Source organism: Curcuma longa, chromosome 4 (genome assembly GCF_044706935.1).
Source record: "Curcuma longa cultivar G26 ecotype Majalengka, Jawa Barat chromosome 4, ITB_CL_G26_1.1, whole genome shotgun sequence".
Lineage (NCBI taxonomy): Eukaryota > Viridiplantae > Streptophyta > Magnoliopsida > Zingiberales > Zingiberaceae > Curcuma > Curcuma longa.
In genome coordinates, this window is record NC_133864.1 from 4,913,863 (window position 1) to 4,941,825 (window position 27,963).

The 27,963-nt window shown below is 40.8% G+C and overlaps 8 protein-coding genes across 9 annotated transcripts; 5 read left to right on the forward strand and 3 right to left on the reverse strand.

The window, feature by feature from the left end:
• Positions 1 to 446: 446 nt before the first annotated feature.
• On the forward strand, positions 447 to 2,693 carry LOC141828188 (jasmonate-induced oxygenase 4-like). Its single transcript, XM_074715564.1, has 3 exons — positions 447 to 915; positions 1,000 to 1,324; positions 2,250 to 2,693. The coding sequence occupies exons 1-3, from the start codon at positions 449 to 451 to the stop codon at positions 2,493 to 2,495; spliced, it is 1,038 nt and encodes a 345-aa protein (XP_074571665.1). The 5' UTR covers positions 447 to 448; the 3' UTR covers positions 2,496 to 2,693.
• Positions 2,694 to 2,796: 103 nt separating this feature from the next.
• On the reverse strand, positions 2,797 to 3,791 carry LOC141825987 (uncharacterized). The gene has a single exon (XM_074713250.1). It carries the CDS (start codon positions 3,717 to 3,719, stop codon positions 2,820 to 2,822), a length of 900 nt encoding a protein of 299 aa, XP_074569351.1. The 5' UTR covers positions 3,720 to 3,791; the 3' UTR covers positions 2,797 to 2,819.
• A 4,828-nt stretch (positions 3,792 to 8,619) lies between these two features.
• Positions 8,620 to 9,864, forward strand: LOC141826953 (mitogen-activated protein kinase kinase kinase 18-like). The gene has a single exon (XM_074714263.1). The coding sequence runs from the start codon at positions 8,620 to 8,622 to the stop codon at positions 9,862 to 9,864; it is 1,245 nt and encodes a 414-aa protein (XP_074570364.1).
• Positions 9,865 to 10,313: 449 nt separating this feature from the next.
• On the forward strand, positions 10,314 to 13,507 carry LOC141827632 (ran-binding protein 1 homolog b-like). Its single transcript, XM_074714921.1, has 4 exons — positions 10,314 to 10,495; positions 10,584 to 10,735; positions 10,816 to 10,941; positions 13,077 to 13,507. The coding sequence occupies exons 1-4, from the start codon at positions 10,341 to 10,343 to the stop codon at positions 13,313 to 13,315; spliced, it is 672 nt and encodes a 223-aa protein (XP_074571022.1). The 5' UTR covers positions 10,314 to 10,340; the 3' UTR covers positions 13,316 to 13,507.
• Positions 13,508 to 13,915: 408 nt separating this feature from the next.
• Positions 13,916 to 16,616, forward strand: LOC141828265 (pentatricopeptide repeat-containing protein At2g30100, chloroplastic-like). Its single transcript, XM_074715664.1, has 2 exons — positions 13,916 to 14,667; positions 15,610 to 16,616. The coding sequence occupies exons 1-2, from the start codon at positions 13,954 to 13,956 to the stop codon at positions 16,381 to 16,383; spliced, it is 1,488 nt and encodes a 495-aa protein (XP_074571765.1). The 5' UTR covers positions 13,916 to 13,953; the 3' UTR covers positions 16,384 to 16,616.
• Positions 16,617 to 17,507: 891 nt separating this feature from the next.
• LOC141828263 (uncharacterized) lies at positions 17,508 to 20,374 on the reverse strand. Its single transcript, XM_074715661.1, has 3 exons — positions 19,741 to 20,374; positions 18,562 to 19,639; positions 17,508 to 17,966 (listed from the first exon to the last, which is right to left on the reverse strand). The coding sequence occupies exons 1-3, from the start codon at positions 20,151 to 20,153 to the stop codon at positions 17,679 to 17,681; spliced, it is 1,779 nt and encodes a 592-aa protein (XP_074571762.1). The 5' UTR covers positions 20,154 to 20,374; the 3' UTR covers positions 17,508 to 17,678.
• Positions 20,375 to 23,323: 2,949 nt separating this feature from the next.
• LOC141828266 (small ribosomal subunit protein eS7-like) lies at positions 23,324 to 25,344 on the forward strand. Of its 2 annotated transcripts, XM_074715666.1 has the most exons (6): positions 23,324 to 23,413; positions 23,908 to 24,011; positions 24,093 to 24,166; positions 24,263 to 24,386; positions 24,788 to 24,970; positions 25,056 to 25,344. In XM_074715666.1, exons 2-6 carry the CDS (start codon positions 23,937 to 23,939, stop codon positions 25,176 to 25,178), a joined length of 579 nt encoding a protein of 192 aa, XP_074571767.1. In that variant the 5' UTR covers positions 23,324 to 23,413; positions 23,908 to 23,936; the 3' UTR covers positions 25,179 to 25,344. The 2 variants fall into 2 exon arrangements, with proteins under 2 accessions (XP_074571767.1, XP_074571766.1); XM_074715665.1 differs by having other exon boundaries at positions 23,908 to 24,166.
• Positions 25,345 to 25,656: 312 nt separating this feature from the next.
• LOC141828264 (putative WRKY transcription factor 26) lies at positions 25,657 to 27,952 on the reverse strand. The gene is made up of 5 exons (XM_074715662.1): positions 27,489 to 27,952; positions 27,149 to 27,337; positions 26,510 to 27,063; positions 26,260 to 26,433; positions 25,657 to 26,169 (listed from the first exon to the last, which is right to left on the reverse strand). Exons 1-5 carry the CDS (start codon positions 27,780 to 27,782, stop codon positions 25,833 to 25,835), a joined length of 1,548 nt encoding a protein of 515 aa, XP_074571763.1. The 5' UTR covers positions 27,783 to 27,952; the 3' UTR covers positions 25,657 to 25,832.
• Between the last annotated feature and the right edge of the window lie 11 nt (positions 27,953 to 27,963).

Consider the following 27,963-nt stretch of genomic DNA (forward strand, 5'->3'; position numbering starts at 1 on the left):
TTATTTGAACTATCCGAAATATATTTTTTTCTAATTCAAAATTTTGAAAATTTTTTTAAACCTAGTTTAAGTTTTAAATCGGATTTAAAGGTTTAGGATTTTAACTTTGACCTACAGCCGACCAACTAACTCAAAAGGACATCATTTTTTTTATAAAGATCACATATCGACAATTCTGCCTTCTTCAACTCTCGCAACTACTTTTCTCTTCAAATACCAAAAATAAATTCGATGGTATGCAAGCATAAGGTGAAATCAAATGTAATATCGTAGTTTTTTTTATTAAATTATTAAAATTTATTTTTTATTTTTAAATAAAGAGAAACTCTTTCATACTATGATTTTGATATTTGATATAAATTGAGGGGGTGAATGCAAGTTTCCATTGTATTTTGCGGCCTATAAGTTTCGGCGGCTCCCCCATGCAAACGCTGCCGGAACCGAATCCATGGAGGCGATAGTGGAGTGGCCGGAGCCAGTCGTCCGGGTCCAAACTCTCGCCGGCTGGGACACTATACCCGACCGGTACGTCAAGGCGCCCTCCGAGCGTCCCGACCTGACTGCCACCGCGGCTGGACTCGCGAATAGTGTTATTCCGGTGATAGATTTCGCCTCGCTGGCAGCCGGAGGTGCAACGGAGGCGGTGCGGGCGGCGTGCCGGGACTGGGGCTTCTTCCAGTTGGTGAACCACGGCATCGGGAGCGCTGCGGCGGCGCGGCGCGCTTGGCGCGACTTCTTCGCGCTGCCGATGGAGGAGAAGCAGCGGTACGCGAACTCGCCGGCGACGTTCGAGGGCTACGGCAGCCGCCTCGGCGTCGCCAAGGGAGGCCTCCTCGACTGGGGAGACTACTTCTTCCTCCACCTCTCCCCTCCCTCCCACCCCGCCAAATGGCCCTCCTCGCCGCCTCAATTAAGGTATACGATCAATGCGCGATATCGTCGAAGTTTAATTGAAAACAGAGGAAATTGTTTATAATGCTTTCTCGGAATTGAACGCAGGGAGAAGACAGAGGAGTACTGTGGGGCGGTGGGGAAGGTGATTGAGCAGGTGAAGAGAGCGATATCGGCGGCGCTTGGGGTGGAGGAAGGGTTCATGGAGGCGGCGTTCGGGGCGGCGGGGGCGGCGGTGAGAGTGAACTACTACCCCAAGTGCCCGCAGCCGGAGCTCACCCTGGGTCTGTCGCCGCACTCCGACCCCGGAGGCCTCACCGTTCTGCTTCCCGACGAGCACGTCAAGGGGCTTCAGGTCCGCCACGCCGGCGAGTGGATCACCGTCGACACTGTCCCTGGCGGCCTCATCGTCAACATCGGCGATCAAATCCAGGTCCACTTTATCATTTGGCCCACTATTTTATTATTTATTTAAAATCAGGTCAAAATTTTTAAAACATATTTTTTATATATTAAATCTAATAAAATTTTCTTACCCATTATTCATTTATTAAATTAATCGATATAAATAATTTATTACATGATGCATTTCATTTTTCAAAGTACTTATTTGCTTTTAAAATTATCTAAACTAATGCACTTATTTTCTAAAGAGCAATGTTAGGAAACTGCAACATGAAACTGCAGTAAAAAAGATTCAGGCAGAGAAGTGGGACCCACCTGCATGCAGATGGATCCCACTGCTATGTATCTTTCCTACTATAGTTTCATGCTGCAGTTTCCTGTAACGTAACATTGCTCTCTTTTTTAAATATTCTTTCCCTTCTTCATCATCTGTCTAATTTGAATTCAAAATCTTAAATATTATTTATCAATTTAATTAAAATATTTAAATTTCATTCTAATTATTTTAAATTTATTAAAATCATATTAGCAACTTAGCTAAAAAAAAATTGATAAACTCAATCAGTCTCATGGATTCAATCCCTAGAGATAACCGATTCGGTCCCATGGAAGTTTCCCACCGACCACCAGGGTAAATCGGGAAGCGCATACGGCGGTCAATCCAGATGCTCAGCATCCTTTGATTGCGTGATTGCGTTCTCATTTGGAAGAAAATTTTTGTAAATACACTGTAACTAGGGATCGGGACATCATTGCCCCCAACTACTGTAACAACGTTGAAAATAATATATTTTTAAGATAAAATATATCTTTCACAATTTTTATGAAATATTTTTCTTTTTATTTTTTCCAAATTAATTTGTGATTCATTATATAAAAAATAAAAGTGATTTATAATATTTTATAGGGATAAAAATATTTTTTTAAAAAATAAATTTGCATGAAACATGCAGGTGCTGACGAACGGTACGTTCCAGAGCGTGGAGCATCGCGTCATCGTGAACGCCGCCGTCGACAGGCTCTCCATCGCCTACTTCCACAACCCGCAAGATGACCTACTAATCGAGCCCGCCAATGAATTAGTGACACGTGCCGCACCCGCCAAGTACAAGCCAATGAAATACAAGGACTACAAGATGCAGATCAGGATGCAAGGGCCTGGCGGCAAGTCCCACGTGGACTTACTCAGAACCACATGATTAATAATCATGGATTATAATATTTATCATTGATCGCTCATTGCGAAAGGAATTATTAAATATAATTAAAAAATAAATTTGAAATTTATTAAAAATATCCATGTATAAATAGTGTCGGTTAAAAAGTAATTAAACGATCAAAATTATTTTTATATGAATAATCAACTCTTGTTGCAAAAATAGCAATTAAATTTATAAAACGAGCATTATAGTTTAAAAATTATCAAAAAACTATCAAAATTATAATTTTCTATTGACCATATGATTTTTTTTATTTTTTTGAAATATAAATATATGAAATTTGACTATATATCACAATATCGATCACAATAACATTAATATTTTATTCTCCGTTTCTTCAGCTGATCTCTCCGTCAGCTCGCAGTACAACGCTACATGCGTCGCTAGATTCAGCAACGTTACCGCCGCGACGCCGGCCACCGTGACCACCGCCCACACCACCGCTCCGCCGCCGCAGTAGAATGGGGCAAAAACGGCTTTCTTGGTCAAATACCAGAACGCCGGGAGGCCCACTATCTGCCTCCAGCGCTCGGGACAACTCCGAGCCACCAGCTCGATCGCCCTCCGCACCGCTGCTACGCCGCACCGGCCCTCCGCCACGGCCGCCACCAGGGACAGAACCCACAGCGTCCGCAGGAATTCGCCGAAAATCAAAGCGGCCGCGAGGTTGAAGACGAACAAAACAAAGAAGGAGATGCCAGAAGCAGAGGATAAGTCGACAACTCGGCTCTGCAGCCAGACGAGGAACAAGAGCAGGGACCTGAAAGCCAAGTCGAGCACGACGACGCAGAGCCTGGTGAAGAAGATCTTTGCTGCGGATGTTCTAAGGGGAGGTTCAGAGGCGGAGCCGGTGGCCATGCGGTAGTAGAGAATGTAGAGGATTGGCGTGAGCGGGACGAAGAAGAGGAAGAAGCAGAGGAAGGTGGCGGAGAGTGATTCGGCGGTGCGTGGGAGGGCGGTGAGGTCGGAGAAGTAGTAGGTGAGGGAGTCGTGGAGGAGGGGGAAGGGGAAGGCCGAGGTTTGGAGGATGATGGGGTTGATGGGAATGAAAGAGTTGAAGAGGGAGAAGGGGGAAGGGATGAGGGTGAGGAAGAAGAGGCAGAGCGTCAGCTTCGGGTTGGAACGCAGGAGATCGAAGGAGTCTGAGATGATCGGATCGAGTGTCCGCCGGGAGGAGTTGCCAGAAGCAGCAGAGGAAGCCATTGATGAAACAGAGAGCTTCAGTCGGAGGAAGAAGGAGAAGTTTGGTCGATTTAATATACGGAAGAGTATGCAGACTTTGTCTGTGCTTTTTTTCGTCTGTTTTTTTTTTAATTTCTCGTTGATTATTCGGCGAGCGAAAATTTCATTTTGGTCTGAAATTTTTAATATTTGTTACTTTTAACCTTACAATTCAATATATTACATTTTATCAGTATAGTTTTCAATTTACCATTGAATTACCCCCTTTGTTCTTCTTGTTCACTTAAACTTTAGGGCATGTTTGGTAAGAGGTAATCAGGCTTGTAATGTAAGATTTATTTTATCTGGTAATATTTTAGAGATGTAATGTAATATAATTGTATTACAAAAAAAGAGGCAAGAGCTGTAATCTCGATTACAAAAGAAATAGTACGGAATCTGATTACATTACGGATTTTATTTTTATCGTACCAAATATACCATTCTGCTCTTCATCGCCTCAATCCGCACCTTCTCTTCCCCACATCCATCTGCTCCTCACCGCCTCAACCCGGCATCGACCGGAACACGTTCAAGGAGGTCATTATCATTGTCTTGTCGGGGGTCGCTGCCGCTCTCAGACCCTCTCCAACCTCATCTCCTGCGTTTCTTGTAATTAAAAAGTGCCATTTCCATTAAACCCTATTAGAAAAGGCAATCTTTTGGCGTATGTGTGGGGGAAGGGAGGGGGCTGTCGAAGAGATGGCAACTCACTGGCGGTGGATTGGAAGCGACAACGGCCGTCTCGGAGCTCAATGACTCATCTTGAAGTACTGGAGTGGGAAAAGAACTCCGAGAAGAATCGGAAGCTGCCGATTGTTTCTCGGCGACGACGAGAGGGCTGCCGTTGAGCTTTATGCGAAGGGAGGAGGTGGGGAAGGGATAAAATGTACCATGGAAGAGCAAGGTGAACGAGAGGGCGACAATCCCAAAGAAGAGCAGTTGGAAAAACCACCGGCGGGTGAGGGAGTCCGCCGCCGCCTTGACTCCAAAGGCAGCGGATGACTTCATCGAGAGCGATCGTAGCTTGACACTCCAGTACCAAAAAGTAACTCCTTGCTTCCTTGAAACAAGCCGACAGTGGTGGATGGAAGGAGAGAGAGAAAGTTTACTCCTCTCCGTCCCTGTCCTGCTGGCGCTATCACAAATGATCCCTCTCCACGAGCCTGATTAGGGAGGAAAGATATTATTGATATTTTATAATAATAATAATTATATTCTTTATTAAAAATAATGGACATCAAACACTGTAATGAAGTGGAAGTCAAAAGAGTAAAATTGTAATTTCAATTCCCAAACATTGTTGAGAATTTTAGTATGATTCTTAAATGAGTGATCGTTTAATTTTTCCTTTTTTATCATATTATTTTCTATGATTCAACTCTTCTATGTCAATTTAATTTAAATACTCAATTTATAATTTTATTGAATAGAAATAGTAAATCCCTAAACTTAAATGATCAAATATACCGTCAGTCGTAGACGAGCACGCAGTGGAATATGAAGGCTTGGAGACGACATTCAATCTTCGATCTATTTCTATTGGGCAATGATGGCAATAACATAATATCTTAAACTATAGGGACTGAACTGATTTTTTCCCCCACTTTTTTGAAATCGTCCGACCCGTAACGTGTTTGTGTGGGGGCATGATCTAATCAGGACGTTGACCTGGCAACCACAAAAGTTGTAGTCGTCAACGGTCAGATCCGCGTTGACTATTTCATGATTGCTATTAATTAAATAAAATAATAAATAAGTGGAGGGAATTAACTATGAAAAATAATAAATAAGTTGAACATGTCAATCGGTCAACACCTACCATATAAGCTATGCTAGGTACACATGTTGGATAGGCTTGATAAATTAAAAGCAAACTAAGTGAGTCTATCAAGTATCTTGAGACTATGGTTGCAGAAGATAATAAGAGATAGAGATAGGTTTTGTACGTAACGAGAATTTAAATCGACATATTAGAGTTTAAAAATTTTATGATGTTGGGTTATCTATAAAAATTTATTTGTACTTCTCAATTTACTTTGATGGTCGATAAAATTTTTTGTAAGACTGAATTAGTCACCTCTAGAAATAGATAAATCGTGTGAACCAAATGATAAACGGTGAGGCAAACTAAATGTAGTAGATGGAATAATGTATTAGCTGAAAAAAATGACACTAATCAAAAATTTATCGAGCAAGCCAAAACCTAATCTCATGGGATCAATCAAATAACTAATATGGAAATGAGAGAGCAACCACCCTAGAGTTAAGGGACTTGGATGACCCAAGCCAAATAATCATGCAAAGCAAAGCAAACAACTTGATTAAAGAGTGCTAAGGTTTGGTATTAGTGCGAAAGGTATAGGGCTATAAACGAATCAGACATTCATGAACAAATTTAGTATTCGATTTGGTAAGAACTTGTTTATGTTCGTTTAATACACATAACATCAATTAAATGACCCACGCTTGAACAACTTATTAAACTTTAACATTCGTAAATAATATTCATGAATAATGTTCATGGACAATATTTCATGAACAATATTTGTGAACCATGTTTATCAATAAAACTCTTATCAATATATTAAATAAATAAATAAATTTATATTATCAAATTCAATAACTAACCAACCAAACTTAAAATATAAATGTTTTAAATAATTAAACCAGTTTGAATTGAAAGCTTGATAATATTTAAATGAATCAAGCTCAAGTCAAGCTCGAATCAAGCTTAAACTGATAAAAAAAAATCAAGTCAAGTTTGAACAATCATTTAAATGACTTAATTCATTTTAGGCTCTGTTTGACTTAACTTATTTGCTTTATTAAACAAACATGAACATCACAAAACTTGACTTAACATGGCTGGTTTACTACCCTAGAAAGGTATTTCTTTTTGTTTCATTTTTAGTCGACCAAATTTGACCATTGTGTCAGCACTTAGGGTTGTAAATGAATCGAACGTTTATGAACAAGCTTAATGTTCTATTTGGTAAGAGTTTGTTTATGTTAATTCAATACACATAATATCAATTAAATGAACAAGCTTGAACAATTCGCTAAACTAAATGAACAAGCTTGAACATATATGTGTTCAACTCATTAATATTCGTGAACAATATTCATGGATCATATTTATCAATAACATTATTATCAACATGCTAAATAAATTTTAAAAAATTAAAATAAGCAAATAAGTTTATATTATTAAGTTCAATAACCAACTAAATAAACTTAAAATATAAAGTTTCAAACAATTAAATCAGCTTGAATTGAGAGCTTGATAATGTTAACGAATCAAGCTCAAGCCAAGCTCGAATCAAGCTCAAACTTATAAAAAAAAATCAACCCAAGCTTGAATAATCATTTCAACAACTTAGTTCATTTTAGACTTAGCCTAGCTTGACTCGATATATTATCTTATCAAACAAACTTGAACACTACAAAATCTGACTCAACTTGACTTATTTACCATCCTATCAACACTTACCTATGTGCTCTTTAGTGACCAATTTTGATCAACTTTCTTTAGCCCTTTTTTAAAGTGAAGATGTTTAAGAACTAACAAAATGTTAAATATTACTTCGTGCAATTATTTCTGTATATGCTTGGTTTGGTTAACATGCATGGTCGGCTTGGTCAAATTGTTCAAATGTACTAAGCCAATTCATGGTTCCAACTTGTAAGTAACCCTAGACCATCCGGCCACCTACCTTATTAGTTCAATTTGATCATTTAGATCTATTTTTACATGTTTGATTCTCATTTATCTAATGTGGCATCATTGATCCACCGAACATGTTGGCTCTATACATTGATTGACTCTGACTAGACTTCTGCCTTCTTCGTGACGTGAAATCTTTTTATCGTTAGATTTGCAACGTCAACCTACAACTACGAGCATTAACTTGATGGCTAATTAAGTTAACCCTTTTCGCTTACGGCTAAGCACACTACGGCTATGTGTTTGCTGATGGTGCCTTGTATCTTTGTCTATCTTTTGTCCCACATTGTTTGGCCCTTTCACTCTTTCATGCTTCATATTTCTCACTATCCCTTTTGAATGGTGCTAAAATGGAAGGCCTTCTCAAGACACTCCCATTGCATAACAGGACAAGACTAGTAAGTTTCTTTTTCATTTTACTCTTATAATTTATTTATTTTTATATTATACTCTACATAGTTTAGAAATATTACATTTTATTATCTTTAGTTTAAAAAATAAGAATAGAATATTCTTCAAATAGTTGTATTTAAATATATCTTCAATTGTTTTTGAAAAATAAAATTTCAATCACACATATTTTGGAAAACCTATAAATTTGCATGGCTTTGAATTTTTTAGCTTTGGAATGTCATTTCATGCCCCAAAGTTAGCAAACATGCCTTGTGTGCATCCACAAGCTCAAAACCCTCCCTTAAACTCCCATCGCCCCCTTAGAATCTTCTCCTTTGCCTTTCTTTTCTTCTTCGAGATATTTCACTTTACTCCTTGAAAAGATTCAAAGGAAAGAAAATAACATTGTTTTTTTTAAATTATTTGCATATTTATTTTCATTAACATCATAAATGAAGGAATTGTGTCATTGCATGACAACCGGTTCGATCACGCAGTTGATTCGGTCGCAATGGATCGGGTCGGTCTAAATTTATGTTGACCAGACCGGTCCAAGTACACAGTTGACTTTGATCGAGTTTTCGAGCAAATTAAATTAATTATTGAATGTTTTTTGAAAAATTCAAGTCAAAATCAAATTTCAGTCAAACGGATGCGAAGGAAAATTTCATTTCGCCCCTCGTATATTTACTAAATCTCCTCGATCCCAACTATAAATACGTATCTAATGAACCTGATCATAAGCGTCACGATTCGCCGCCGATGGAACGCAACGCCACGAGGTGGGTTCGTGGCCGTCCGATCGGGGCCGGCGCCCACGCCGCCGTCCACCTCGCCGTCGACGACTCCGACGGCCGCCGCCGGGTCTTCGCGGTCAAGTCCGTTAGCTTAACCTCTGCCCCCCTCGCTTCGATTCACTCCCTCGAGAACGAGATCCGAATCCTCAAGTCCCTGCGCTCCCCCTACGTCGTCTCCTACCTCGGCGACGACGCCGGCGGGGATCGCCGCAACCTGCACCTCGAGCTCATGCGCGGCGGCACGGCGGCGGACGCGGCCATGGCCGGCGCCCTGGACGAACCACGCGCCCGCGATCTCGTCAGGCGAGTGGCGCTCGCGCTGCGCTACCTCCACGACGTCGCCGGCGTGGTGCACTGCGACGTCAAGGGACGGAACGTCCTGCTCGGCCCCGGCGGCACCTCCGCCAAGCTTGCGGACTTCGGCGTGGCCTTGAGGACCAATGGCGGCAGCAGCGGCGGCCACGGCTGGGGGCGGGGGACGCCTCTGTGGATGGCGCCGGAGGTGGCGAGAGGGGAGCGGCCGACGCCAAAGGCCGACGTCTGGTCGCTCGGCTGCACGGTGATTGAGATAATGACGGGAGGAAAACACCCATGGTCTAACTTTTCCAACAAAGACGCTCTCGGAGCTATTCTCGGCATCGGCTACGGCGAGGGGACGCCAGAGCTGCCAGCAGAACTGTCGGAAGTCTGCCGGGACTTCGTCGCCAGGTGTTTGACAAGAAACGCGAGCGAACGCTGGACGGCAGAGCAGTTACTCAGGCATCCGTTCTTGGAAAACCAGAGCATCAAAACAGAGCCATCGCCGAGAAGCGTTCTCGAGTGGACTCACTTCTCCTCCTCCGACGACGATGACGAATACTCCTTCTCCGACGAAGACGACGATTCTATCAAAAACATCAAAATCAGTACCGGAGATGAAGCTGCCGAGACGATGGCCGGTGCAAGGGAAAGAATGAGGGAACTGGGACTCCAGGGGGAAGATTTAGGATGGCGCAGCGAAGGCTGGTATCTAGTGCGGAGCTCAAACTCGTCGGAGGAAGAGATCGGAAGGGATTGTCCGACAAGAAAACAGAGTTGCTATGTCTGCGATTGCAGCCATTTTTGTCACATTTGTTGTTGTTGTTCTTGTTCTGGTTGCGAGAGCGGTTGGTTGTTAACAGAATTCTTCGTCTTGGGGTTTTCTCTGTTGTTCTGTTTTGCAGTCACGTGACACTGCGTGGGCCGGGCCGGGCCTAGAACAAAGGTAAGGCCCAAGTATCATTGTGGGCCGCCACATCCTTGTAAGAGGGTTCGAAATCTGCCCCTCCAAGTAAACGAACGGATAGTGCCACAACTTGAAGAGTTGGCATCAATCAAACGTGATTGTGGGCAACTTTCTACCTTTCATAGTGAAGCAGCACATGCTCTACATTATTATTATTCCCACTATCCACAACAGTAATAATAATAATAATTTTTATAATTATAATTATTAAAAGATTTTTAATTATTTTGCCATAGCCAAAAATAACTTAAATAAGTGTGTTTTTAATAAATATTAAAGTTGGATTTTTGATTAATTTTTAAAGTTAAGTGGATAAATTGTCCTAATAAAAAAATATTATTAAATAAATAAATAAGGCTTTAAACTCCACTTGTCGCTCTCATTTCCTACGTCGATCGATCGATCGAAGCCTTTTCCCCGCCATGGCTAGCGCCGAGTCCGATCGCCAGGAGGAGGAGGAGGAGGTTGCCGCTGCCGGCGACGAAGAGGACACCGGCGCCCATGTCGCCCCCATAGTACGCCTCGAGGAGGTCGCCGTCACCACCGGCGAGGAGGACGAGGACGCCCTCATCGACCTGTAGCACTATTCCCTTCCCTCCTTTCTGTTTCTTCTTCGTCTTCTATCTCCGCGACGGAACCTTTTTCACGATCTATGGATGGTTTAGGAAGGCGAAGCTTTACCGATTCGACAAGGAGGGGAAGCAGTGGAAGGAGCGGGGTAATGGGAGCGTGAAGCTTCTGAAGCATAAGGAGACCGGAAGGGTTCGGCTAGTCATGCGGCAGGCTAAAACCCTCAAGATCTGCGCTAATCACCTTGGTTTCTTCTTCACCGTCATCGTTCCCCTTTTCACCCGAAGTTTTGGATTTTGCTTCACACGGTTGATTTGTGGATTGCAGTTTTGCCCTCGACCAGGATGCAGGAACACGCCGGGAATGATAAGTCGTGCGTGTGGCATGCGATGGATTTTTCCGACGGGGTGCTGAAGGAGGAGATGTTTGCGATTCGATTTGGATCAGTCGAAAGTGAGATTTTCTTTTTCTGCCTGTGCTTAATTCCTATGGTTTGCATATTTATTGTTCTTATCTCCGTTTGTTTTTCGTTTTTCTTGAGCAATTCTTCCAAAATTATTAAGACTCAATGCTGAACTTAGAATCGTCACAAAACTGACTCAGGATTAAAGTTGGTTGAATTGTACCCACTAGTTGATGGTTTGGCACATATTTGAAAAGGGTAATGCAAATACAATTAGGTAAGCGATTGCAAACAAAAGTTCTATAGAAAGGCCCTCTATAGAGCTCTCATCTATGGGCATTCCTTGTTGTGGATCTCATTCATACATTGGTAACTGTTTCTTATTGTAGAATAATAATTACATTTTATGGTAGAGTCATTTTTGTTTTTTTATATGTGTGAATCAGATTGACAACAAGGAGGAGTGGATGATGGATCATAAACAAAGGTTCTGTTCTCTGTAGATTTTTTGTCCCAGTTTTGTTGTCTTTAGCAGGAGTTGCTGTAAGAGTGAGACGCCTTTCGAACTCTACATAGTGGTCCAACTACTAGTACAACCTAAAAGATTGGCAAAACTAAGTGATGCCACATATCTTAAGGCCGACTATTTTTAAACTAACCTACTTCAACTTGAGTTTCAGGTTATTGAGAGCCACTTGAGTTTCAAGCTTGAGTTCATCTCTACCTCATTTGTCTAGGCCATCCTACAAAGTAGGGATGGGCAAAACAAAAGGATCGATATATATGTTTCAGTCTGAACCAAATTGTTTTGATCCAAAAACTAAATTGAACTGACCTAAAAAAGTTGATGTATTCCCATGTAGTTTAAGATATCTTGTTTCCAATTTTCTTTTTGGATGGGGATTTAGGAATTAACCCCAATCTAACTAGAGATGTCAAATAGACCAAGCCACTTGTGGCTTGACACGAAATGGGTTGGAGGAATTGTGTTGTGCCTGACTCGATGCCATTAATTGGTTTGAGCCAAGTAGCACTTGCGTGGGTTAGGTCGAGCATGGCATGGTTCTACATCGTGCCCGACAGGATATGATACTAGGCATAGCAAGGCGCTTGGTTGGCCGAGGTGGGCCCTGGGTCGTGTCCTCGAACACAACCAATTGATACCTCTAAACCTTAACAATATGATATTTAGGAATAAATTTAGGCTTCCTTTAAAATTTTGTATTTTAAATTTCTGCAATTTTGTTTAACTTTAAGAGTTGTTTTAAAAATTTAAAGCTATTTATATTAAATTTAGAAAAGTTTGTATGATCTTTTTTTTTTAAATTTAGGGATTGATAATTTTATGAGTATAAAATGGTTAGGATGCCATGTAATTGCTACATCTATTTGGTATTAATGTGTTGCTTTGCGAGATTTATTTTTCTGACGATTCATACTGGTCACAACCTATTTTATATATCATAATATTATACACTAGATGAACTATATAATATTATATGTTATAAATTTATAAAGTTAGAATCTTTTAAACTAATCAAATAGCCTAGATAATTTTACCTGTCCTAATCAAAGGACCTGATTAAATGCAACATAATCAAGTTAATTTAATTTATTCAGAGACTTGAATTCTGGTATCAATAATTCATGTTTCTGAATTCTGAAATAGAATTTTGATACACATCAATCTGAAAAACCTGGAAGACCAAACAACCTGAAACCCAGCTTGACCCAAACTGAAAAAAATCAAGTTCAGGGATTTCTTTTTTGTAAATCCGGGGTTTGGGTTTAGGGATTTCTTTTTGTAAATTTCATGATATCTCATCTTTAGAAAGCCTTTGGTGAATGGTGTGTCGCGATGCTTGTTAGAAAATGGTGAAAGTTCAAAGAAGTTGTTGTCATCTACCTAACTATTTTAGCATCCTTAAATGATAGGCAAGTGTATTCATTGAAAGCCTATCACATCGTCTCTTTTGCAAGACCGCCAGCATTAAGTTATAAGTGAATTCATCTTTTCTGGTCCAATTTTTCTGTTCACTAGCTGGACTTAGTTCGAACCTACAGTTTCTAGTCGATATAAGTTATGTTTCTATGAAGCCTTTCTTGCAACTATTATCCATCAGCATAACATGCACTTACAAACTTCGATTTGTGGTTAATCTCTCTCAACGATTACATGTATCAGATTGCAAGAAATTCATGGAGATGATTGAAGAAATCATCGCTGATTCTTTTGGTAAAACCGAAGAGAAAGACAGCAAGGATGCCTTATCTGCTTCCCACCTCATAGAAAAGTTAAGCATGACTGAGCCTGAAAACCAAACCCACACAAAAGAGCCGTCCGTTGCCAACAACGATAAGAGAGTGAAAGAAGACGAAGAGAAGAAGCAAGTAGAATCTGAGCAATCACCTTCCACATCTTAGCTCGTATCGTATCGTTAACTTTCTTTCAGGCTGGTGGTTATCTTCTTTCTCTAAACTTATGCTATTGTGCAGATCGTTGGTGTAGTCGAAAATCTTAGTCCTGCAGTGTGATGATGTGTTGAAAGACTTCTCCCTAAGGTTTGAGTTTCCTTGTTAAAATTGTTCCTCTTGATTGGTAACCGTACTTCTATGCAGATATATTCTTTCTCGTGCATTTGGAATGAATATTTATATTATTTTTTTGGTAGAAAGTTTAAAGCATTTTTTTAATCAATAGGGTGTTCTTTTGATAATAATCATAATAATGGGTGTATTTATGCAAATTATGTTGACTTTACCTGCCGTCTTGACCAGCTTATAAAAATTATTATCTGTTGATTTATTTTTTTTTATTACGAATTAATCGTGTCAAATTCTGGCTTCACGTCCCTTTCCATCTACCTCCCGTAACAAAACAAACTCCATCCCTTTCAATTCTAATTTTTAATTTTATGCATTTTCCACCATTTCTTTAAATTTAAAAATAATTAAAATACGTATACTCATCGTATTTATTGGATGACAAGCCACGGTTTCTGAACGATTCAATCCATTAGCACTCGGAGAGTCGCCGGCGGGGAGACCGGAGACCGAGATCGATGGCGCTCTCTCCTCCCATCGGCACTCCCCTCTCCTTCTCCTCTTCGCCCCTCCGCCGCCGCCCCCTCCTCCTCAGCCGCCTACCTCGCCTCAGTTTCTATCCCCCTTTCGCCCACCCTAATCCTGTCCCCAATTCCCGCTCCTGGTCTTCCCGCATCAAGCCTCTCGAATCCGCCCGATTCGACCGCCTCCTCACCAGAGACGCCGAGGAGGAGATGGGGGAAGGGTTCTTCGAAGCGATCGAGGAGCTGGAGCGCATGGTGCGGGACCCCTCCGATGTCCTCGACGAGCTGGTCGAGCGGCTGTCGGCCCGGGAGCTGCAGCTGGTGCTGGTCTACTTCGCCCAGGACGGGAGAGACTCCTACTGCGCGCTCGAGGTCTTCGATTGGCTCCGCAAGGAAAACCGGGTCGACGCGGAGACGATGGAGCTCATGGTCTCCATCGCCTGCGGCTGGATCGAGAGGCTAATTGGTGGGGAGCACGCGGTGGAGGACGTGGTTGCGCTTCTGAATGAGATGGACTGCGTGGGGCTCGATCCGGGGTTCAGCATGGTGGAAAAGGTGGTGTCTTTGTACTGGGAAAAGGGGAAGAAGGACGAAGCGGTGGCCTTTGTGAAAGATGTTCTGAGACGTGGGGGAGTCGGCAGCAGCAAGATTGAAGATGGAGGAGTGGGCGACAGAGGGCCAGTTGGGTATCTCGTGTGGAAGATGATGGTAAGTTCTTGCACTGATTGTGATTTTTCTAATACGATTTTGTTTTGCTCTAATGATCGGTCGATCCTTAATTTATAGTACTGCCTGCCAAACTTCAGTTTTATTATTGTTTATTATCTTGACATGCTCTTCAGGCTTGTGTAGTTTGTTCATCAAGTGCATATTTTTCTTTCTTATAAATTTCTAGATTGGATAAGTTTGAATATCTGGTTATTAGGTGAGCATTAATATTCCTCCATTCCAATGTTTAAGGCCAAGTAGCTTATAATGCCTTTGTAAACACACCTACAGCAAATCTTCTCTTAGTATCACTGTTGAAGGTTTGGCCTCCAGAAGTATGCACAATTGGTTACTCATATGAGATATAATGGTAAACATGTGGCAACTCCATTACATCTCCAATATTATTGCAAAAAGGCTTTTAAAATTAGTTAGATGGCCTTTTAATGGAATTGATGAGCACTAAGGGCTGTCATCTGTCTCCAGGTTGTGTAGTTAATCTTATTTCTATTTTTCTTTGGTAATTTTGAAGCAATTTATTCGATCTATTGCTTACATGTTTCAGCTCTATCTCATATGTACAATTTAGTTTCTGCTAATGCAATTTGTCTAGACTCTTAAGAGTTCTACTCATGGTCATTATACAGCATTAAAAAATTTATTCATCAAAACAAAAAATCAATGAGCGTTGTTGAGTTGGGAGAGGGTAAAAACGAAGAAGAAAGAATATAGTTATCAAAGATATGATTCTGCAGAGTATGTATTTTTCAAGCTAGAGTAGAGTTTATCAAAGATACAATTGATAGTTGGTCATCTACGTTTCAAATTATCATCATGCATTCTAGACATTCGCCATTCCTTTGTTCTTTTTCATGTGAGATTCACTTTGTGTTCATATATCAAGGGTTTTTGTTGATTTAATTTCTTTTATGATTCTTTCAGGTAGATGGAAATTACTTAGAAGCAGTTCAATTGGTTATTGATTTTAAAGAGAATGGGTTAAAACCTGAAGTCTATAGTTATGTAATTGCATTGACGGCACTTGTTAAAGAGCAAAAGGAGTTCTCAAAAGCATTGAGAAAATTGAAAGCTTCAATAAAGACTGGCTCAATTGACAAACTGGATGTTGAAAATCTCAGCAGCATTGAGAAATATCAGTCGGTCCTCATAAGCAATGGAATTCTTTTGTCCCATTGGGCACTGCAGGAGGGTAGCTCCATGGTCTCCGGAGTTGTTCACGAGAGGCTTCTTTCGCTATATACATGTGCCGGTCTTGGACTTGAGGCTGAGCAGCAGTTATGGCTAATGAAACTCTCTGGCAAGGAGCCCGACAGGGAGCTATATGATGCAGTGCTAGCAACTTGTGCTTCACAAAAGGAAATGGGTGCGGTCAATCGGCTGCTTGCTGGGGCAGAGGCTATGAGCGCCGGGTTCAGGAAGAAGACATTTTCATGGCTTCTACGAGGGTACTTGAAAGGAGGGTACAACATAGATGCTTCAGAAACGCTCATAAGGATGCTCGAGTTGGGCTTATGCCCAGACTACTTGGATCGGGTTGCTGTTTTGCAAGGACTAAGAAAGAGCATACAAGAATCTGGAAACATAGAGCCCTACACTAGGCTTTGCAAGCTCCTCTCGGACAAAGGTCTCCTAGGTCCCTGTCTTTTATACTTGTACATAAGCAAATATAAGTTATGGATTTTGAAAATGCTATAGAAGGTTTGATCAAAGGAAACCGATGTACCCACAAATGTTTAAATTCACCTTTCACGTTAAGTTGTAAAGCATGAAGCGTTGAAGGGTAGAGATTGGTGGCACATGTACAGGAATAAACCTAATGGGGTTTTCAATAAGATTTCACAAAGTCTAGAGTCATTGCTATATCTTGTATGGTTGGATTCTTCATGAAGGTATAGTGGGAAAGTGATTTCTAAACTGTTCATTTTGTATCATTAACTGGTTTCTCTTTTGCTACATTTTGTATTGATACTGAACCTTCAGAAAAGATGTGTAGTTCACTTGGTGGCTGTTCTCGGCTTCTTGTTCTAGGGACTTCCTTTGTGATCCAGTCTGCTGCTGGGTTGGCCTCTGTTGCATTGTTGACGATGAACATAGAAGCTATGGTGTGCGAGAAACATGGTAAGCATTTTTCTGGACTGTTTCTGTGTATGCCTCCTATCCCTGCGCTGTTAAATATCAAGTTAAGTGTGTGTTTTGAGTAATTCTTAACCTTGTTCATGATTTGATAAATTACCCCTAAATCTATTAAGGTCAAATATGCTTTTATTGTTGATTTGATTCAAATAGTTAAGTGGGATCTTAACTAAAGGACTACAAGTTGAGTTCTCACAATTCATCCTAGACATACTTAGTTACTTGAGGTGAATATTGAGCTACAATGACATTGTACCTCCCTTCAAAATCTTTAATTTTGAAAGGCATCAATTACCTTACGAGCCAATATTCACCAACCACCTTTTCTCTATGATGTTGATGTTTTACATGATTGAAACCATGAGAAGATGCTACCTTAACAATAAGACTAAAATACTTATCTATCGCCCCCACATGTATGGTGCGATAGTAAAGCACTTAGAGGAACAATAACAGAATCAAAATTCGAATCCCAAATGAGACTAATATCCTAAGTTGTGCTCCTAACAGATGAACCAAGGAGAAAGATCGTTTACCTCCAAAATTAATTTGGATACTTATCTATCATCATGCCAGTGGTGGACCATCAAGTGGGGAAAGTTGGACACCCTTACTACTTTAAACACCGAAAGAAAGGCAAGTGGACCAGATGATAATTTGACAAGAGACAACCCTACACAAACAAGAGAATAGAGAGCAGGAGAGTTTCAGTAGATCCAATGTAGCTTGTTTCAGACAAAAAGCATATAGTAATGCAAACCATCACAATCTGAACTCACTCACTCAGTCTCTTGCAAACAAAGATCACAAACCACATTCACAGTAGGAAAGCTAAAGCACTCTTTTTCAGATACATTTTATGATCGGCCACTTTGCCTGCTTAGGATCGCGATGATCTCTGCAAACTGAGGCCTCTTTGTAGGGTTGCTGTTCCAGCACCTGTGCATGAGTGACTTGAGGAACTGAGGGGTGTCTTTGGGTACCTCTGGCCTCAGGCCACAGGTTGCGATCCCTACCGCTGCTTGCACCGGTGAGAAGGAAGAGTAAGCTGCCTCGCCGCTCAGCATCTCCCACAGAGCCATGCCATAACTGTAGACATTGCTCATCCAAGTTTCTGACACACTCTCAGGGTCCCCGGCAATTATCTGCATCAGTATCAAACACTATCACTCAGTGTGCCAAAAGGAGTTAGTCTAATAATGATTGATGATATTGTAAGATCCATAGGAAAGCTCATGAATTCATATATGAATCTAGGTGTTTAGCTACTGAATTTTATCCGCGAGTGAAGAGCACGGAACTCCTTCACGCGAACACTATGCAAGTTGTGTCATCAAAAACTAAGTTGATTGTGAAGTCCATGGTAAACTCTCTAGAGACCATAAGATTGATTTGATAGAAGGGGCTTATGTGATTATTGCACATGAATTCTAACATGGATTCATATACGAATCTAGGTGTTATGTTCGTAGAACCGATGAGCTGCTGAATTGTATCCACGAGCGAAGAGAGAGGCACTACTTCACATGATCATCACAAGCAAGTTGTGTCAAGAACTAAGTTGATTGTAAAGTCCATGGTAAACTCTATAGATTAGAGATCATAAGATTTGATTGACTATGATCCAAAAGGGATAGTTCATATACGAATCTAGGCATGCTGAGTTTATGTAATGGAGGTATGATAACTCAATTGAATCTGTAATGGAGAGAATGAGCTTATGAGAGGCACTGCACTGACCTCCGGTGCCAGCCACCGGTAGCCGGCCGTCTCGTACTCGGTGATCTCGCCGGCATTGTTGCAGGAAGTAACTATGCCCATGTCGCCAAGGCAAGCGTTCCTCTGCCTGTCCAGTAGGATTTTGTGCGTGTTGAGGTCTCTGTAAGCGACTCCATGGTTGTTCATGAACAGGAGCCCCTCTGCAACGTCCAGTGCAATCCTCGCCACCTCCCTCGCCGGAAGCTTTCTGCTCTTCTGGATCAGATCGTGCACGGATCCTCCGTCCATCATCCTTGTCGCCACGCAGAGGCCGTGCCTCTCCTCGAAGAAGATGCCGTAGAATTGGAGGATGTTCCTTTGGCCGCAGGTCATCAGCTGGAGCAGGTCCTGCCGGACCTCGACGTCGTAGGCGCTCCCCCGGTCGCAGCCCCGGAGCTTCTTGACCCACGCCCGCCGCTCCCTGTAGACGCCCCTGAAGGAGGCGGGCCCGGCGCGGTCGAGGAGGTCCACCTCGTCGGGGTTCAGCACCCACCGAGCGAGCTCCTCCCCGCCTGACCGGATGCTCTGCCACTCGTCGATGGAGACGACGACCGACGAGATCGGGAGCGGGCAGGGTAGCTGCTGCGCCCGCCGGAGCCCGTCGCCGTCGGCCGACTGCCCGTCCTCTGCCTCGAACTGGGCGTCCTCCTCGATCGCCCTCGAGCTCTCCTCTTGGCACCCGCAGAGTCCGAAGGAGAGCTTGACGCCGCCGGTCTTGGGCTTCTTCACCGCCGCCTTCACCGAGGCCTCTATCCGGGACTTGAACTGCCGCTCGGTGCCTCTCCGGACGAGCACGGTGACGACGCCGAGCGTCAAGCCTTTCTTCTCGAAGATCTGGATCTTCTTGCAGCAGATCAGTGAGGTATCAAGAGATCCAGACATCGCAGGCCATGACAGGGGCGAGCTGCAGGCGAATGTGACCTTGAAAACCACTCCCTCACTGCCTCCGTCGTCTTGAATCTCCTGGAGGTTGATCGCTGGGTGGTCGTCCGCCATGGCCTGCTCCACCAATCTCACATGCAAAAGCACATCTTTCATGTCGAAACCTGCTTGCGCGTAGCTGCGCCGCGCCGCGCCATTGATTCAAGCCAAAAAGGGAGGAGTTTTTAGTTCTCAGCGAAGCAAAGCCGCCAAAGGATAGCAAGCGACAAAGAGGACTACCTGTTGGGCAAAGCGTCGAAATGGCGGCGGGCACTGGAGAAGAACTTCTCCGGCGGGTGAGATCCCAGATTCCGTCCGCCGCGGAAGAGGCGATCGAAGCGCGAAGGCGAGGGGTCGCGGACGGAGTCGAGGTTAATGGATAGGGAGCTGCGGAGGGCAGCGATAGCGCCGGCGAAGTTACGGCCGAGGCGCTGCCACTTCTTCGGCACCGGCAAGGCGGCAGAGGGGGACGGCGGGGAGGAGGATGACGCCGACGACGAAGAAGAAGAAGACGCCGAAGAGTTGCAGGCCGGCGACGCCTCCTCGGAACGATGGAAGGCTTCAGACCGATCGTGAGTCTGCATGAGCACTTGCTCCACCATGTCCTCGTCGGTGCTCGGCCGGCCGGACCAGCACTCCAGCGCCGCCGCCATCTCCCTCAAGCCTACAAGACTCTAAAAGAACTGCAGGAAGAGGCTAAATAACCGCAGCGGCCATGGCGAGGAGGCGAAGGAGGAGAGTTACTTATGGCTAGCGATCGAGTAGGTGGCTCAGGATCGCAGTCTCATCAGTAAATCGGGTAGATGGAAGAGGAAAGGGAGGAGCTTGATGTAGAACTGCTGCGGTTTGCAGCGGTCTGCTCAGACCCTTCCTTCCTTCCTTGCTTCTTTCTCCTCTCACTGCTGCGGCAGCTTTGCAGGCCTTTGCTCTGCTTCCCAATTTATCCCACTGCTCTTGGAAAATAATTGATGATGGACCACTGTAACCGTCCTTGCAAATTTTGAACTTTCCTTTCCCTTCAAGTAAACACGACGGCGTTGAAAAAATAAGTTAATTTAAAAAAAAATATTTTTATTTTTACATGTTGGAAATATATCTAGAGATGATTATCCCGTTATAACATTTTAAAAAATTAAGGTAAAAATTAAAAAATATATCCATTTTTTATTAAGATCATCAAATATATATATTATCAAAATAACCTTCCATCTCATCTCAATCTATTTTTATTTAAAAAAATATTTTATGTAATATAATACAATGCTAGAAGTATTGATAGAGTTGAAATGTTCATATTGTAATAATTATGAGCATATAATTACTATAAATAATATTAAAAATAAAATATTTTTATAAATAAAAAATAATTTGAGATAAGATGAGATACTGCTTTAATAATATCTATTTTTTATAAATTATAATAATTTTGATCAAAATTCATACGTAACATAATAATTTTTTTAGACCAGAATGTTATAACATTAATTAAAATTAGTGTTATAGTAATTTAGTTTGTCTAACTTAGTTGGTAGAAAAACAATGCTCTCTTATTTTTGTAAATATTATTCTAATCTAATATTCATAAAGAATCATTTTTTAATTGAAAGGTAATTTGATAATGGCTTAAAATGAGGAAAATGAATAAAGGTAAATAAACAAACAAAATAGTAAAACATGAAATGGTATCTATTTAATATTAATTTATACCTGATAATAAATTCGTTAAATGCTTTTTTCACTAAAAGGATTCATAGTTTATAAAATCAAACACTTTTAACCAAAAAAAATTTGATAAACTAAACGGGGGAGGTAATTAATTCGATCTTATAAAATTTTTTTATTAAATTAAAAAATATAATATATTTTGGATGATATTTAAATTTTTATTATCTAAGAATTTTATCTATTTTTTACCATGGCATCATAGATCAAAGATAATTTTCTAATTTTTTTCAGAATATGATTAAGTTAGTTATTGTGAAGCAGACTTATTAAAATAGATAAGGGTTAAATCTCAATGAAGTCGAGATATTACTTTCTTCTGTAATAATAAAAAGTTACTTTCTGATGATTGCGAAACTGTTGAAGTGATGGATTCTAATAAATATAATTTTTATTTTTTAACTAAAAAGTGATATGATATATTTGGTGAAGTTAATTGTGAGTTGAGACAGAGGGTAGACATGCAATTAATGCATCCATTGGCATGCTTAGGATGTGAAGGCCATTAATCATGCCATTTCCTTCCCTTTTACAACTCAGTACCACTCATCATCAACTGCACTACAAATTTAAATATTAAATATTAAATATTTTCTTGATCGGTGGAAATAAATATAAATTAGTCAACTCATAATTCTTCCAAATTGCAAATTCTTTACCACTGTATTATATTAAAATTATATCTTTATATACCATCTATAAAAATAATTGAATAGTATTGTATTATTAAAATATTTTTTTATCTGAGATATAAATATATATATTAATTTATAGAATATAGACATGATTCTAACTGATTAACTGTCAGTCAATATTTATTTTTTTATAAATAAATATTTGTATATCAGTCAAAAAGACTTAGTGTCAGGTCTAAATAAATTAATAATTTTTAATTAAGAGAAAATGATAATGACTTGGACTAACATGAAAGGCCATAATTAAGCTCATCTCCACGTTCCACGTATACATCCACTCCTACCACATTGATTTTTTTTTCAATTGGAAAAATATATTTATTTAATTTTATTTAAATTTATTTATAGAGTGAAATAAAATTGCTTTTTTTTCAAGGGATAAAAAAGGGGATTAGAAAGAGAGATGATTACTAAATCTAGAAAGAAACTTACCTTAATCACCTACGAAGAGACAAAAGGAATAAAATGGAATGGCTAATTAATTAATTAATTAATAATTGTAAAATTCTGATAAATAAATATATTAAATATGTTTAAAAAATGGGTAATAATAAATCAAAGGTGGAGTATCACGTGAGCATCTTCACCTCATCACGCATCCACGTCCCCACACTCTGAACCGGGTTTAATTACCCAATCATGGGTTTTATTTTCGAGGCCAGATTCTCGCACCAAATCCGCTTAAATTATTGTCCGCGATCGTACGGCCGGACCGGAGTCACATGTGCATTGATCACATTCACATGCGACTTTGAGCCGACCGGGTTCGCAGCTGTCATGTGGGTTCGGGTTCAATTATGGGCTCACGGGTCACCCGGGTCGCATTTAACGGCTCCTTTGGCTTCATGGGATTAATTATTAGATATATACAGTAAATTATTTAAGCAAAATTATCCCTATTACAATGATTTAATTTTGTTTTTATTTTAGTAGATCTCAAGGATTTATCATTTTGATTATTCAATTATAATTCATTTACATTTATCTATAAAAAAACACTTTATGTTAAACAAAATTAAAACAAAGTCTTATCCTAATTTGTCTTTTTAAATCATTCTCCAATAGTTTTTATTGAATGAAATTGTTATATTGTTAGAATAATTTTAGTTAAAACTATTATAAATCTTTTTGCTTATAAAATAAAACTGATGTCCTTTTGGTATTTTTTTAATATGAAATACTTTTTTTTATGATGATAAAAATAAAAGATTAAATATATATTCAAATGAGCAAAAAAGGATATACTTGAAAATATTTTTCTATTTTTTATATATGTTTATAATTTTTTATTTTTGAAAAAATAAATATTTTTTGTGATCGAACGGTTTAGATTCTTCCATCAAGCGAAACACGTAAAGCTGCGTCTTATTTTTGCGGATTTAGTATTAAAAGGCGCGTGGCTCCTCCCGAAGCAAAACCCTAGTCCGGTAGCCACTTGCGGCGGCGTTCTCGTTCTCTGTCTCCTCCTCCTCCTCCTCGTCGTCTTCGGTGGCAAGGTAAATCTCGCTCGATCGAAATTCTTATTCTGTGCTTCAATCCAAGTCTATACCACCTTCAATGGTTATCTGTTGTTGCCTCCGATATTTTATTTGTTTTTGTGTATTTTTATTTGTTTATTTTTGATCCAGCATTGAGTATTCCACCGCTTGGTTGCTATCACTAATCCAAATCATATGCTCGCCTAAGATCGATCTGGTTATTCTTCTTCATGATCATAGCTTTCGGTAATTTAGCGTTTGGTTGTAGGATTTCGTTTCTGAAATATTATTTTAGTCCTAAAGCTTACTCCTTTGTGTAGAAATCTGCATCTTGCATGGTTCATCATCTGTCAATGGCAATTTCATTTTGTTCTTTGCTGATTGCGTTCGTCAAAAATACATTTTTTTTAGTTTTTGGATATTTAATCCTACATATGCTTTGTTATGTGAGTGAGAATTTAGCAGTAGACTAAATACTGAGAGAGTTAAATTTTCTATTGTGTTACTCACAGATCAGAGCTAAGAATTAGTATTAGGAAAAATGTTTACTGCAAGGAAGAAGATCCTAAAGGACAAGGGTGCTGAACCTACTGAGTTCGAAGACACTGTAGCTCAGGTTAGTTGTCTTGATTGTTCATTTTGTGTTCTTTTCACATTTATGTTGAGATCCATAGTGAATCATTCTTGTTCATCACAGGCATTTTTTGATTTGGAGAATGGGAACCAGGAGTTGAAGAGTGACTTGAAGGATCTTTACATCAATTCAGCAGCGTGAGTTTGTTATGCCAATGGTGTTGGTCTTTCCGACTTTGTTTTGTGAATTTGGAGATCTGCTCATTGTTTATAACTGTCATGGTTTCGGTGCAGACAAGTCGATATAGCTGGCAACAGGAAAGCTGTTGTTATCCACATTCCATACAGACTTCGGAAAGCCTACAAAAAGATTCATGTGAGGCTAGTTAGAGAACTGGAAAAGAAGTTCAGTGGGAAGGTACTTTTATTTCAGTTGGTCTCACGTAATTCATTGTTTGTGGTTAGCTTAAGTCTGTTAATTGAAGAAAGGGACATCCAATTTGACTAACCGATAGCAATGTTGCACCATGACTATATGTCTACAAACCAATTCAATTGGCGCTATTTATAATTACTGTGATCATCTCATGGAAGTGCCTTTTGCTTTGCTTTGTTTTTTTTGTTCTGATGATGGTGTTTACTAGACTGATAGGACATTGAGTGATATAGTGAGGTTCTAAAAATTTCAGTTAGAAATTTTCTCCTCGATCTCAATAATATCACATCAGAAAGTCTCATGAATACTTAACTGCATGCTTTGCTCTTATTCTAGGATCTGTTACCTCCAATTCTTATTTGTCTTTTCCATCTATCTGATAGGATGTGATTCTCATTGCTACCCGGAGGATATTGAAGCCACCAAAGAAAGGTTCAGCAGTCGTGCGCCCTCGCTCCCGCACCCTTACTGCCGTTCACGATGCAATCTTGGAAGATGTAGTGTATCCTGCTGAAATCGTAGGAAAGCGCATCAGATATCGGCTGGATGGCTCCAAAGTCATCAAGGTGTCAACATGTCCCAGTCATTACCATTTACTAACATCTCCCATTTCAGTTGCTTCATAAAAATAATCTCCTGTTTTTTCATCAGATTTTCTTGGATCCGAAGGAGAGGAACAACACTGAATATAAACTGGAAACGTTCTCGGGGGTCTACCGGAAACTTTGTGGCAAAGAGGTGGTGTTCGAGTACCCGATCACTGAGAGTGCTTAAATGACTCTTATGGGTAATTTCTCTGCGTTGGTTTCTTCATTGGAACTTTTATTGTGCCATTTCATTTGAAAATTTTCTCTTTTTGCTGATGAAGTTTTGGTGGTTGTGGTTACTGTTTTATCTGCAATTTAGGGCATAAACTCTTTAAGGATGTTTTTTGGTGGTATGTAGCAGAAAAGCTTTGTTTTTATTGAATTGTTAAAGAATTTAAAAAATCTTAAACTTAAGCATAAAAATCAAATTATGATGAGTTAAAGTAGAAATATTACTTTATAATATTACTTTATTGGATTTTAAAGTAGAAATATATTAACATGAGATCAAGTATCCTTTTAATAATAAATCAAAAGGACCGTCCCATGACGATTTAAAAAATAAGAGGCCCTTTTTATTTTTTGCTAAAAAATGAACGAATCTCCTTTCAGGTCTCGAAGTTGCATGACTACATAGAAAACAGCTGCAGCAGTGATATTAATGAAAGGCTTAATCCCCATAACAAGCTTCATCTTTGTGATCATATTATTGAATGACTGATACAAGAATACAACCCCTATACCGTATACAGGAATACAAACAAACAAATGAACAAATTGAACCTGATGAAAAAATGTACAACAACTTCTACTGATTTATAACTTATGTTGTCGATCCATTTTAACTTAGAAATGAGTCTATGTACCAGTCTCCCCTTGGTTCTTCTTTAGCTTCAGTGAAAAAGTTATTACCTAGATTAAAGGAGTTGATTGAGTTGCTGGCTGCAATTTGGTCGATCTGATTCGCCATGGCAGACGGGCGAATTGCCATTGCCATTGCCACACCATTGTTGTCTGGCTGAGGCCTGGCAAATAGGGGAGCACTGCTTCCTCTGGCTGCAGGGACATCATGGTTGTGCTTGCCTTCGTAGGCAGTGATCACTGATCTCGAATCATGTGGTGCTCTCTCCACATGCTTCCTCACCGGGCAACCCGTGGTGGTGCATTTGTAGTAACTCCTATTTGATCAACAAGTTCATGTTAAGTATAACTGTAACAAGTCTTAGTTTTGTTAAGAATACAGTATAGATGAAATTGTCCTTCACCACCTTGGATTTGGATTCCCTTTCACCACCTTCTGCCCGTACTTCCTCCATCGATACCCATCGTCAAGGATGTCGATGTCGCTTTGCGTCTGAACAACCACTCTGGGCTCTCTAACACTTCTATTTCCAGGGGCTGGCAACCCTTCATTGTCACCACCACCACCACCACCACCCTTCCTGAAACAAATTACAAGACATGGTCACATTTAGACATGTTCAATTGTGTTCAAATCTAAGAGTTATAGAACCTCACCATCGTTTGGAATCGAGCTCATCTTCGTCGAATTCATCACTGCCCTGGTGGTTACTCTTCTGAGAGCTCATATCGATCTCGTCATCATGGACAAAGGATACTGATGAATCATCAGGTGTTTGAACTGAATCAGAGGGAGTGCCTGATCGCGCACCGAAGGAGTTTTCGGAAGCTTCAGAAGGCACAGCAATACCCTGGAATGCTTGACCTGCGGCAGCTGAGTTCCTCCTGGCAGACTGAGGCTTTGGGTGATTGTGAGTCCCCTTGTACACAATCTCAGTGATCTGCCCATCCAAGGATCTCTCCACCATCTTCTTCGTCGGGCAATTAGCATACGAGCACTTGTAGTAGCTTCGCGGGTTTTCGCTTCCTTTTACCTGTTTCTGGCCATACTTTCTCCAGTTGTATCCATCATCCAACCTCCTCTGATTTTGAAGGGGAAGGGAAGGCTGGATTCCACTGCTGCCATTGCTGGTATGAGAGTTTGCCTGAGTTGAAGCTACATCTTCAACTTTGATGCTGGGTTTCATGGAAGATAACTCAGAGTTGCAATCCTAATTGAAACAAAATTAACAATAAAATTTAGCAACTTGAACTGTGGCATAACCAATTTAACCTAAAAAAGGATGGAAGAATTACTGTGGAAATTGCAGCCAAGGAATTCTGGTAAGGAGGTATCTGATAACTTTGGGGATTGGTATTGATGTGGAAGGAGAAGTCAGAGGAGGATCGGCTTTCGAGTCTGTTCCCAGGTTGAGAATTAGCTATGGAGAATCTGGAATTCAAAGCTTGCGCTGGAAAAGTTCCAGTAGTTGGAGATGGCAAGATCTGTAAGCTCACATCTCTGTTAACTCAATCGAATAGGGCAAAATAAAGCATCGAGATGAACTAGAATCAATCGTAAGAAATCAGAGTAGAAGTCGTGCAAGAACAGCTAGGGCTAATTAACCTAAAAGAGCCCACTTTATCGGCGACTTACATGAGAAGAAGAGAGGAGGAGAGGGGAGCCGAGGAGCTCGGAGGGGCTGAGCCCAGCGGGGATGGCGAAGCGGGAGGAAGGCGAGACCGGCGGCTGCGAGATCGGCAGGGAGGGAGGCGGCGCCGACTTAAACTTGGGCACTCCTCCGAAGTAGTAGTCCCTGCTCGTCGACCGGACGGCTCCGCCATCTCCGACGAGAATATCGGCCAAGGAGGAGTAAGTCGGGGAGAAGGAGAACGCCGGCTCCGGCGCGGAGTCGTATGAGGCGTCCCAGCTGCCGGCGGGGAAAGTCATCGAAGAGGAGGAGAGAAACCGTACGCAACAGAGCCACAATTGGGAATTTAAAGGGGTTTAGTCAAAACACGTGCGTTTGACTGGAGAAAGTGGCGGCGGCCGGAGGACATCGTGAAGATTCGGCGACGAGTTGGAAAATGAAGACAATTTTATAATACAATAAAATATTGTTTATTTATTT